The sequence below is a fragment of the Pagrus pagrus genome, assembly GCF_965226575.1.
Source record: "Pagrus pagrus genome assembly, chromosome: 5".
In the NCBI taxonomy this organism is placed as follows: Eukaryota; Metazoa; Chordata; class Actinopteri; order Spariformes; family Sparidae; genus Pagrus; species Pagrus pagrus.
The window spans coordinates 18,539,567-18,552,931 of NC_140189.1; the positions used below are offsets into that span (position 1 = coordinate 18,539,567).

The 13,365-nt window shown below is 41.2% G+C and overlaps 1 protein-coding gene across 1 annotated transcript; it reads right to left on the minus strand.

Moving 5' to 3' along the window:
* Positions 1–7,383: 7,383 nt before the first annotated feature.
* Positions 7,384–13,042, minus strand: adrb2a (adrenoceptor beta 2, surface a). The gene is made up of 2 exons (XM_084353323.1): positions 12,896–13,042; positions 7,384–12,586 (listed from the first exon to the last, which is right to left on the minus strand). The coding sequence occupies exon 2, from the start codon at positions 12,584–12,586 to the stop codon at positions 11,336–11,338; it is 1,251 nt and encodes a 416-aa protein (XP_084209449.1). The 5' UTR covers positions 12,896–13,042; the 3' UTR covers positions 7,384–11,335.
* Between the last annotated feature and the right edge of the window lie 323 nt (positions 13,043–13,365).

A 13,365-nucleotide genomic window follows, 5' to 3' on the forward strand; every position in this document is an offset into this window, starting at 1 on the left:
TGGTTTTATACTGGCTGAACGAGACACAGCAGTCCCCATTGGATTTGGGTGGAATTTGTATTTTTGGTGAATATTTTAAAGAAAAGCAGCCATTTTTCATGAAAACCTTGGCCGATTTTTCAATAGCTTCCAGGTCTTTGGACCGATTGATTCGAAATTTCTCCCAAACGTGGTCCTAAACTGGCTGAACTAGACACAGCAGTCCCCATTGGACTCGGGTGGAATTTGTATTTTTGGTGAATATCTTAGTGAAAGGGGGCCATTTTTCATGAAAACCTTGGCCGATTTTTTCAATAGCTTCCAGGTCTTTGGACCAATTTACTCGAAATTTCTCCCAAACATGGTTTTATACTGGCTGAACGAGACACAGCAGTCCCATTGAATTTGGGTGGAATTTGTATTTTTGGTGAATATTTTAAAGAAAAGCAGCCATTTTTCATGAAAACCTCGGCGATTTTTTCAATAGCTTCCAGGTCTTTGGACCGATTGACTCGAAATTTCTCCCAAACGTTGTCCTATACTTGTTGAGCGAGACACAGCAGTCCCCATTGGATTCGGGTGGAATTTGTATTTTTGGTGAATATTTTAGTGAAAGGGGGCCATTTTTCATGAAAACCTCGGCCGATTTTCTCAATAGCTTCCAGGTCTCTGGACCGATTGACTCAAAATTTCTCCCAAACGTGGTCCTATACTGGCTGAACGAGACACAGCAGTCCCCATTGGATTCGGGTGGAATTTGTATTTTTGGTGAATATTTTAAAGAAAAGCAGCCATTTTTCATGAAAACCTTGGCCGATTTTTCAATAGCTTCAAGGTCTTCGCATGTCCTCCTCACTGGTGTAAGCAGGGTCACCAGTTTTGGTTGGATTCCGGTGGAATTTGTATTTTACATGAATATTTTAAAGAAAAGACCATTTTTCATGAAAAAAACGTCGCCAATTTATTTCAATAGCTTCCAGGTCTTTGGACCGATTGACTCAAAATTTCTCCCAAACGTGATCCTATACTGGCTGAACGAGACACAGCAGTCCCCATTGGATTTGGGTGGAATTTGTATTTTTGGTGAATATTTTTTTAAAAAGCGGCCATTTTTCATGAAAACCTCGGTCGATTTTTTTCAATAGCTTCCAGGTCTCTGGACCGATTGACTCAAAATTACGTGGTCCTATACTGGCTGAACAAGACACAGCAGTCCCCATTGGATTCGAGTTGAATTTGTATTTTTGGTGAATATTTTAAAGAAAAGCAGCCATTTTTCATGAAAACCTCGGCCGATTTTTTCAATAGCTTCCAGGTCTTTGGACTGATTGACTCGAAATATCTTCTAGACGTGGTCCTATACTGGCCGAACGAGACACAGCAGTCTCCATTGGATTCGGGTGGAATTTGTATTTTTGGTGAATATTTTAAAGAAAAGCAGCCATTTTTCATGAAAACCTCGGCCGATTTTTTCAAAAGCTTCCAGGTCTTTGGACTGATTGACTCGAAATTTCTCCCAAACGTGGTGCTATACTGGCTGAACGAGACACAGCATTGGATTCGGGTGGAATTTGTATTTTTGGTGAATATTTTAGTGAAAAAGGACAATGTTTCATGGGGCTGGCTTAAGGCTGAGGTTAGCGTTTACGTTATGGGGCTAGGGTTTCGGGTTACGGCAGTCTTTTGACCAATTGACTCGAAATTGATCAGAAATGGTGTCCATACTGGCGAAAGAATGAACAGCAGTTTTTATGGGATTCCGGTGGAATTTCTAGTTTTGAATATTTCAATGAAAAATCAAAATTTTTGGCAAATACACCGCCCGATTTTTTCAATAGCTCCCAGGTCATTTGAGCCATCGACACGAAATCAATGCCGACATGTCTTGTTATACTGGTAGAATGAGACGCCGCAGTTTTTATTGGATTTTAGTGGAATTTCTATTTTTCATGAATATTTGAATGCAAAATCACCATTTTTTGCGAATACACCGCCCGATTTTTTCAATAGCTCCCAGGTCATTTGAGCCATCGACTCGAAATCAATGCCGACATGTCTTGTTATACTGGTAGAATGAGACACACCTGTTTTTATTAAATTTTGCTGGAATTTCTTTTTCATGAATATTTCAAATCCTGCCTGTAACCTAACCCTAACCCTCGGTCACTGAACAAAGTGAATTTTCTGTCTGTAACCTAACCCGAACCCTAGATACAACAATGTGATCCAAAAAAATGTCTATACAAATAGGTACCAACCGACTCCAAATTGCCTTAAACGTGTTCCTTCCCACCTCTGATCCATCCCATTCACTTTGCAAGCCTGCCTCTAACCTAACCCTGACCAAGTCGTTTTTTTGTTCCTCAACCTAACCAGACCATAAGCAAAGCACTGTCACATCATAAAATCGAAAGTTGAACCTAAAAAATCATAAAACTGCAACATGACAAAGAAATGTAAAGTTTCAACACATGAGCTGTTTGAAGAAAAAAACTCAACATTACCACCATTTACTTTGGACTTTATTCTTGAGTTGTGCACGATTCAGACATTTGGTCAGGCTTTTACTTCAAAAATATTAAATAAATGGTAACTTTATTAATATTTGCTCCCTTTTGCCATGACATTAGTAAAAGTATGTCCATTTTCCTGATGCAAGAGCGGCAACAGGCATGGATCTGATCAAATACGCTCCCTATGTGAAGTATTTGTTGTGTTTTAAATTCAATTCATAGCTTCCACACACTTTCAACTGCTGTGCTCCTCTGTTGAGTCAGGGTTTACTCTTGGATATTTCCTTGCCACAGGACATTAACCATAAGCCCATAAAACCCCATACACACACTCAGACACACTTGTTAGTTTCCTCTACGCTCCGGTATCTCACTTTATCCATATCTGTAGCTCCTTATAAGCCATCTGTTTACTCTACTGACAAGCATCTTTGCCTCGGAGCATGTCATGAATGCTGCGGTACATAATTCTGGTGTCAAAGGGATAAAGAGGGCGGTGACGAGGCCTGACAAGTCTGGCTGTGACAGGTCCGAACAAGGAATTTTTCTCTCTTGTTAGGACACTACAAAAATGTGACAGTCATTCCTTCCTTCCTGTGTTTGTGTTTTTTTTGACTGATTTACAACTTGTGAGATTTCCAGTTTTTTGACAAGGGGAACATTTTACAATGGACATTAAGCACATCCACCTGTGAGTGACAGCCTGTACTTCGTCAAACTGCTCCTATTCATCAATCTTGGGTACGGAGCGGTCTTGTGAGTTGTGATAACAAAGTGGTGTATGATTGATGTAAGCTTTCCATTTAAGCAGTCTTGCTGATGAGTGTGCAACAGGAGGATGAATATGTGTTCAAAAGTCAATTCCTGCAGCTTAGATTACACTATACCATACATCACCACACAGAACTACACTGTGGCATTACATTAGGCACCAGGGAGGCTTTAGAAAGGTGGTAAAAACGATACTTAACAGAGCCATCAACAAATACAATTGCTTACCATTAAGAGGACAATAACATGGAACTGGCGGCTCAGAGTCAAATTGATTATTTGGAAGCAAATTATGACAGTTATTTTGTCAGATAATTGAGCTATTAGGAGGGAACAGAAAAAGACAGCTTAGGCATATTTAAATGGCATTATTACACTGCATCCTTGTTGGCCTGCGTCAGTGTGCCAATTTATTCAGATTTAAACCAAAAGTCAGCCACCATAAGCAGAAGAAAAAGGAGAAGAAAAAGACTAATAAAACTTGAATCACAAGGATGACACTTGAAATTAAGTCACACAACACACTCCGCTGACTGTTATTGTTATTGTGTGTGACCACCCCTACGCATACTTCTGTAAACCAAAGCCAGAATGCATTTTTCATCACGAAAAACCACAAACAGATGTATGCAGTTTGTAAGCAGTCTGTTCAGAGGAGCTGCTCTGTACATACTGCAGGAAAGTGCCCTGGGCGGGCTCTGTGTTATCCTCATTTGGTCTCTGGGAGAGAGAAAAAATCAGGAACCACTAAAACCTTACAGTCAGTAATGAGGAAATCAACAGGCACAAGAGAGTATTAGAAAAGAAGAAGAACAATACTTTATAAATTCCTCAAGGGTGCATGACACTTTTGTCAGAGCATTTGACATTTTTATTAGTCAGGATGTTAAGGTTTTCAACAAAAAAAATGCTTCTAAAAAGAATTACCAGCCATCGCTTCTAGTAGAAGAAGTAGAAAATAGTAGAAAAAGAGTAATAGATAATGAACACATACTGTATAGACTGCTGTGACATAACATTTGTGTTCATGTGTCCCAAAGAGCAATGGAGGGAACATTCATCATGTGATTAACCTTTAACCCCTACATCCTATATTGGCTTCACATCACTAACGTCACATCTATCCCATTTATATCTTGGTATTTGCCAATTGATTTGCACTGCATGTCATGTGAAAGTGGATTTGTTTCTTTAACTATGATCTATTTTGTCGCCAAAGGGACTCAGGGAAAAGAGCTGATACAGCAACAATCCAGCGTCTCCGGTCTTATAGAACAGAGCATAAATCACTGTCAAAGGAAGTATTCTATTATATATTCTGAGTACATATGTCTAACTGAAGAAAATTAGTATGATACAGTGACAAATGAGAACAATTACAGGATAAGTGAATTCTGTGGTATAGTGACAAGCGGAATATAGTACGTTTGAGAAGTTAAATATTTTTGAAGACATGCTTTATTACATTTTCTTTGGCCTTGAAAACAGAATGAAGCACATCTTTTGAGTTCATGTTTGCTTTTATAACCTCAAGTCGGGTGGGGCACGTTTTTCAAATGTGGACAAGCTCTGATTTGAGATGCGCCTATGCGCGTGCATACATCCACATGCTAGTAAATACACACACACACACACACACACACACCCACGTCTCAGTAAGACCCTTGGGAGCGAGGGGTCTGTAGACATCGTGGTGCCTCGGTCACTGCAGTCACCAAAGTGCCAGGGGACTTATCGATCTATCAGAGACAACTTTTTCTTATGCAATATGTCACTGCCATGATTAACATATCTGAGAAAATATTCATCCTGTACCAAAACCCCTTTTTTTTCCACAGAGTTTCCCTCCCTGTTCTTTACAACTGGTAGGTCTAGATATGGGAAATTGGACTTTTTTCTATCTTAAGGACCTGCGTCCTTTAAGAATAAGAATAGATATTACAATTTGAAAGCCTGAGCATACTGTTGGCAACAAAAAGTTGGAGATGAGTTCTTGAAGTTTTTCCGTCAGTTTTAAAGATCTGCCATCAAGCTCCTGAGAGCATGTGCAAGATCTCTCATACTTAAGTCTGCACACATCCTCGCTGATCGTTCTCAGTGCACGTCTAAACCCCTGAAAGACACGGAGCATTTGACATGAGTTGAACTGATGCTGCAGGGGAAAACTCGGATTAGAGGGCAACGGGTAGTGAAGAGCTCTTTTGTGCAGTAGCGGATGCATTTACATTAAGGATGCCTCTTGAAGGAGGAACAGCAGCAAGAGAGTATGAATAATGAAGTGATAGATAGGTTCGAGACCTTTTTCATAATCATAAGTAGGTCTAGGGCTGATACTTGAGCACTTACATTAGTTCATAGATCACCATATTGCCCTTCCCACCATTTTACAGTGATAACAGTGCCATTTTTTTAAAGAAACAGCCGAAAGCTGGCTTCTCATTTCAAGACTAACAAGATGAAATCATCAACAGAGTGGGAAGAAACAGCAGTTTTGGCTGTTTTGTTATTATGTTGTCAATTAATGTGAATTGATAACACTACCCCTGCCCTAACCCTTACCTTCCTATCTAAGTAGATGTAATTGCACATCTTGATAGGCAGAACATGTCGACAGAACACCTGCAAGAGGCGACACCTGCAAGACCCGTAGTTTCAGCTGGGCATGAAAGGCTCTGCTTCTATTTCCTTTACTAAACAGAAAAATACAACCACCCACCTCCTTCAAGTTTCTCTCTAGAGCCAAGAGCTAATTAGCTAACATTAGCTAGCTACAACCAAGACTACAGTAGGCTATCTAGCATACAGCAGCAGTTGTCGGCTCCTCGTGTGATATGCTGCCAATTATGTTTTTGGAGTTACCTTTGAATTCTGGCCATATTCTACAAATAACACCTTCCTTGGTCCGTCTGCGCTGAACCTGTAGCCATCTTGCTGTTGTCTGTCTGCCTTCATGTGTCGGCATGCATGTCTTATTGTGGTCTTGCTTTTATAGTGCATGCATGCATTTTGTGTTTGTGCTTCTGCTTTGCATGCTGTGGTGTGATGTGTCTTGCGTCATGGGTTTTTGTGCTGCATGTTTTGGGGATGTCTTGAATGATGTTTTCTGATTGATGTTATATATGTTTTTGTCATGTTGTTAACTGCTGTGCATGTTTTGCAGATTGCCTTGGCCAGTCACTTCATCATTTTAATCTTATTTTTCATATTCTGTTCTGTTTTTAGGGTGACTTTAACATCTGTCTAGGGACTACAGATGAAAAATAGCCTCTTGGCTAATTCTGGCGCATTTACAGTAATGTTATTAATGTGCACTGTCCCTGTTTTCAAATAAACTTGTTATAACTGTACCTGTGTCTGGAACATCTGTACTGTCAATACGTTTGGCTGTGTTTGCTTGAGTTTTAACTTTGCCCATATCTAATAAAGAGCAGGACAGAGTCAAGGTTAACCTGCACTCTAATAACCAAGACCGCACCCACACAGTGGATGTTCTATTGTGAACGGGCCTTTTTTAATGTAACCTGACAAACTAATGTGCCGTAGCATTTCTTGACCTTGAAAGTAATGCTGGCAACTAAACATATGAAGCAATCTCATTAACCCTCACAGCCCCAGCCATTTAGGCAGAATGAACGATTAAGTGATGGAAAATATGGCCCACCCAGTCATGCAAAGTATGACTCGTCATATGGACTATATTGTTAAATTACCTCACTGTGTCATATAAAGAAAAAAGAAAATACTGTGCCTGATAAGAGCACGATCTCATTTAAAAATACTGTTTAGTGTCTCCTCTCCACTCTGGCCAAATATTAAGACATTTTTATGGCTCTATATATCTCTACAGTCCTGCCCCCAGGGATTTCTGGGATCAAATTAGGTGCTCTGTATGATGTATGATTACTTGAAGCATTGAGCAGTTTCAAAAGGAGAATGGAGACATTTTCATAAAATCACGATCTCCCTTCTGTCTATCAATCATTCTGGATCGCTTGCTGATGACTGGTTTACCCATACCTCAAACTTATTCCTCATATTTTTGTATTTAGGGTTGGGATCTACCACTCACTGTCGTGCAAATTAATTATCATAAAGGACACAGCAATGAAAATATGATGTGCAACATGTACATAATTTATTTCAATACAAATGTTACAGCACATACACATTGCTTTTTCATAAATATCACAGGACACCACATCTCGTAACAGGCTTCATTACCTTAATAACAGTGACAAAAACTTGTGCGAAAATAGCTTGCAAACATTTAGTAAACATTCAGCTGAGTGACCGTTTTTTCCACTCTGGCCATGAAAAAAGGTTCACATACAATAGGTATACTTTTGACGGCTAAAGCAATATTTAAGTTTCATAGAAAATTCACATTCACGTACATCAATTTATCAGAATAATCCACCTTCAACAGCGTCTGTGCAGAGATTCTGCAGCGATCGTCTCTCTGTCTCTCTTCACTCTCAAACAGGAAAGAGGACTTCCACAAAAATATTATGGTACGAGAGAACAGGCACGACTCTCCGGCCATTAATTGTTTATAGTTCATGAACTCAAACATGGATTTGGTTGTTCAAAAAGTCGACAAGTGTCTCATGAAAGTGCTATACAGTGCTGCTCGAAGTTCATGATGGGGAGTAAAGTGACTTATTTAAAATCTTGAAGCCTTGATCAGGTCAAACGTGGTCCATGACATCTATTTGAATCTCTTACATTAAAAATATATCTTCTAAGACTCTTTGTCCCCCAGAATTAACTTTTAATGTTTGCAGGGTTAACTACATCTAAAGCTGAATGTCGTTGGCAGAACCGAATGTTCATTGAATGCATCAATAGACATGGTTTATGGCTCTTAACCACCAGCTGTGTTTGGAATGGAATGTTTGTAGTGTCAGCTAATCATCTGAGACTCATTGCACGTAACTGTGTTGTGTCCTCCAGCATGAGGAGGTGAAGACATGAATTACATTCCTTATTATACAGGCGTATTGTTGAAACAGTAACCGTTAATAACTCTGAGACAGCTGAGGTGCAAGGAGAGGCCACTGCCAGGAGGGAGCAGTGTGGATATATAGTTCACAACCCGCTCCACTTGGACTAAAACAGATCACTTTGAAAGGAAAAGGCGCCACAGTCCACAGGTACATCACCACAAATACATAGCAGACAAGCAAACCATCACGTGTGAATTGCTTCTAAAAACGGCAGATGTGTTAAGTACAGACTGTTTTTTTTTTATTTTAAATCCAGCTGTGACTCATCAATGTAGCGCGATTAACTGTGAATGAATAAATACATATATCAAAATCTTGGTCTTGAATCCGTCTCTGTTTTGTGCTTTGTGCATGCTGTACAGTGAAAATGTTGAAATAAAAAAAAAAGCCCTGGAGACCCTCTGACATCCAACCCCTGCATTTACTTTGCTGTAAATCCATGAAAAAGAAAAACAGGAAAAAGATCAACACACTGAAAGAGCTTGTTTTTCACATGGCAAACATTGACGTACGATGACAGCGCGATTACGGCGATTCCTGACATCTGTGACAACAGTGCAGACCAAACCTGGTGGATACAGTACATAGAGATTCCTCTGAGGGAACAAAGTTCACAGTTTTGACGGTGTCGACCGACCTCACTCCAGAGGCGACGCTACATGAAAAAAACACAGGTCATTGACACCGATTTAGACTGGTGGAGAATCCCTGCTCCCCGCCCCCCCCGCCTTCAGTAGCCACATTTAGCATGCTGTCACTTTGATCAGAACATGCACGAGATTGCCAAACAGACTTCGGAACGTGGGTTACATCTGCAACAACACCTCTGTTCCTCCTCTTCAGTTTAATGCTCTTACAATTAAGCTATTTAGTGTGGGAAAAATCCTCCAATTAAAGCCCTGCATGCTCAGTGCTCATCTTTAATTAATGCTTGCCGCAGTCAAAAAAATGACATTCCTCTGACAATAGCATGTGATCTTAAAGCTGCACTATGTAGTTTTGGGGAAGACATTTTATTCAGAGAGAAAGATCTGCATTGTCTGAGTTTTTATGACAGCAAACAAACAAATTGACCTTAAAGGACAACATAGTTTCATACTGTTTCACTTTGTTTATATTTGGACCCTGCCACCTTTTAGCTTCAAACTGTGTTCTGGGGACCTTGTTGTGCAGTGATGGAGAATGTGTAAACTTTTGAGTTTGTGTTATTACCTCATTAATATTGTAAATATTAAAATTCAGAGCTTTAATTTCTTTCTACAAAAATACATAGTGCCCCTTTTAAGATGGGTGATAAAATATGTGAGTCTCATTTCAGGTTGGGACACACAACAACCTGCAAATTGGAAGCTTTGGTTATCAGCTAATCTATTCCTGGTGTTGTTTTTACAACAGCGTTATCTGATGCCCCAGCAAACCAGAAGAGATAATAGATTTATTCGTGTTTATTGGGCTGGGCTCAGCATTTCCTGGAGACCTCAAACCAAGCAGACTGACCTAAATTGACTGAAACAACTGGAACAAATAAGGAACTGTCTTCAAATGTTAGACTTTCACGAAGATGGAGACATCCGTTTACAGTGAGGAGACTCTGGGAAATGTCAGAGAGCGGTGAGAAAGGTGCACGGCTCAGGACTGTTTTATCATCTCGGCCTGGAACTTTGTTATCACTCGGCTATTTCGACACACTGTTTATTATTGTGTGTGTGGTTTGTACCCTTGTGCCATGACTGAGGAAACTGCCTCTCTGGTTTCAGTAAACACAGCAGATGCTGAAACACAGCAACCACATAACGTAATAAACAAACACGGCCTGTGCAACAAAGGGGATTCATAGAGGGGGGACAGAGGACGAATAGTTTGCATTTCACTTACGTAATAGCTACATAATGTAAAAAAACTGATTTGGTGTTGCACAAATGAACCCACGGACTGAGTGCAAAATATGACTTGTGGGCTGTGCAGTAGCAAACTTTCAAAGAAATGCATTTGAATTCATTCATACGACAGCTGCAAGCTGTAAAGTTCAAAACCCAGGATTAACTGCATTAACCATAACGTCATCTGCTCCGCAAAGACAGATATTAAATATCCTCAGGGCTGATAATGGAATCTGGCTGACAGTATATAACGTATACAAACTTGCGAGCTTTAACATGTAACTAACAGAGGATGGCCCCAGGCGTTTCTCATCGCTCAGCAGTGACATGCAGATAAGTTCATATCTCTGGTGCTATCTGCTGGCAACAGAAACTCCCATGCAACAGGTTGTAAAATACTAGAGCAGGGAGCAGGGCCTCACAGCATTTGCTGAGCAGTGAGGGGAGAGAGAGACAGACAGACAGAGAGAAAGAGAGCAAGAAAGAGAGGGAGAGACAGGTTCAGCCACACCTGTTGTTGATCATCTTTCACACTGAGGCAGCGTATCAAAGAAAAATGGAACCAAAATGAAGCCAATTTATAGTTTTTTCTTTGATTTGGAATGTTTTCCGTCGAACAAAGAGGCATTAAGTTTGACCCTCCCGTACTCCTCGTCCATATTCTGATGGAAATAAGAGCTCGCTATCCGCGCCGAATGGACTATTATGGCCTCCAACAACATTAACCTTGAATTTTAAAAACATTTTTATGTTAGTATGTTCTGAGACAGTTTGCCAAGAACTCTGAGATAAAACACATGCCCACAAATTCAATTGGAGACAGATCATTAGCAGTTATACAATGCACAGACCGTTTAGTAGCATAAATACGCAGCTGAGATACTGTCCTCCCGTGGACAGTGTGTTTATGTGATCAATTTTGTTAGCCAGTCTAGAAACAAATAAAAAAAAAAAGGTGCAATGAGGTAGATGGAAATTAAACATTAAATGTAACAAAAGGTTAAGGGCTTTACCTACAGTATTTGGAAGAGGAATACTTTCCTCAGCAGATCATGATTATTTTTTAAAGCAGTCTCCGGAGACACTGCCAATCACTTCATCTGGTCTTACCTTCATAAGTCAATTGGAAAAACGTTTATGATAGCAGTGTAAACACATCTGGATTGACCTTCGTAGGGATCCTAGTTTAAAGGACAGTCGTTACAGTCGATAGGCCTTTGCTGCAATTCCCGTTGGGGTCCACCGCTCTGTCCACACTGCAGACCCCCGCTCCCTTCCCCAGACACCCTTCATTGGTGTCACTGTCCTCCGAGCTGCCTTTACTCCTCCCTTGCTGCTCACTTTGCCAGCTGTGCCGGCTGTAGATGTATCCGTTCACGGGCCCCGGGTTGCTGAGGCGGTTCCTCTTCATGCAGAGGATTTCCTTGAAGGCATACCTGAACTCGGGACTCCGACAGTAAATGAGCGGGTTGAAGGCAGAGTTTGCGTATCCTATCCAGTTCAGTATCCTGAAGGCGAGGTCGTTGTGCTGGTCCTTCCATATGGCCACCACCACATTGAGCAGAAAGAAGGGCAGCCAGCACAGAGTGAAGATCCCCATGATGATGCCCAGTGTCTTTAGGGCTTTGTGTTCTCGCAGACAGAACTTGGCCTTCTTCTGGCCACGCCCATTGTTGGCCTCCAGAGTTTTGAGGTTGCTATTGTCGCTGTTATGGAAACGTCCAACGCTTTGGTCAATCTTCTTGAGCTGGCGCTTCGCCTCCTGGAAAACACGGCTGTAGACAAAAACCATGATGACCAAAGGGATGTAGAAGGAAATGATGGAGGAGGTGATGGCGTAGGCCATGTTGGTGGAGAACTCACAGCAGTTACTGTCCTCTATGCACTTCTGAGCTTGGTTATCATCTGATATCCACCACTTCATGTGGATGGGCAGGAAAGATATCAAAGCGGCGATCACCCACACTAGCACAACCACAATGCGGGCTCTGCACTTGGTCAGCATGGACTGGTAGCGGAAGGGAGAAGTGATGGCCAAATAACGGTCTATAGCTATGACACACAGGGTCTCGATGCTTGCAGTCACACAGAGCACGTCGGTCGCAGTCCAGAACTCACACCAGAAACTACCAAAGTGCCAAGTCTTAAAGATGATGTAACAGGCACCAAAAGGAATCACTATGAGACCCATTACCAGGTCAGCACAGGCCAAGGATGTGATAAAACAGTTGGTGACATTTTGGAGACGCTGGAAGCGGGCGATCGCTGTAATGACCAAGATGTTTCCAAAGACGATGCACAAGACGAGTAAGGACATGATCATGCCCAGCAGGATCATTGTTGCCTCGCTGTAACTCTCCCTTTGCTTTGCCGGGTCTGGTGTGGTGACCATCTCTGTGCTCAGATTAAGGTACCCTGGGGGGGTTGCACTTCCCATCTGATGAGACCATATGTGGATAACACACACACACACACACACACACACACACACACACACACAGAGTCACAATTTACATCTATAAAAGTGGCCTGATAAGAACAGATGACAAAAGACTGATCAGAGAAATTATATGCATGTAAAACTAGCCCTAACAAATATGCACAATGTGTGTGTTGTTGGTTTTTTTCTCACAAAAAAGGAGAACAAAAATGACACCACAAAACAAACTCATTACATATCGCAGGCTTCAGCAAGAACAGCTTATGAAACATGTTAAACAAGCCAACCAAAAATAAAAGTACAAACCTCCACAGGTAGCTGTTTGCTTTCCTGCCTCCCATAAAAAGTAGAAATGTCACTGTTCAGGTACTTCCTGACAAGTATTCACTGTCACATGTCCTTCTGTCGGCTGACTGTTATTCGTAATCTCCGTGAGCCCCCTCACTCAGTCCCTCAGTAGAGCAGTGTTTCTTCTAATGTGTCTCCCGGGCTATTTGTCAGAGCCCTTATAGCATGCAGTGATGACATCATGGTCAGGGCTCAGCCAATCACACAGCCCGCCTGTGGAGGGTGCTGAGAGCTCCCAAGAGTTTGAACACATTGTCCCTGTAGCCTCTGCTGCAGGGCTGCAGGAGTCGAAGGCTGCAAACACAAGTAAAGGCTTTTTTGACTTTTGAACCTTGAATCTTTTGAAAATAAAAAAGATCTTAAATTAACTGTACGTACACACTTATTTAGAATGCATTTTGTCCAGAGTTGAGGTAAAACATTTAGTC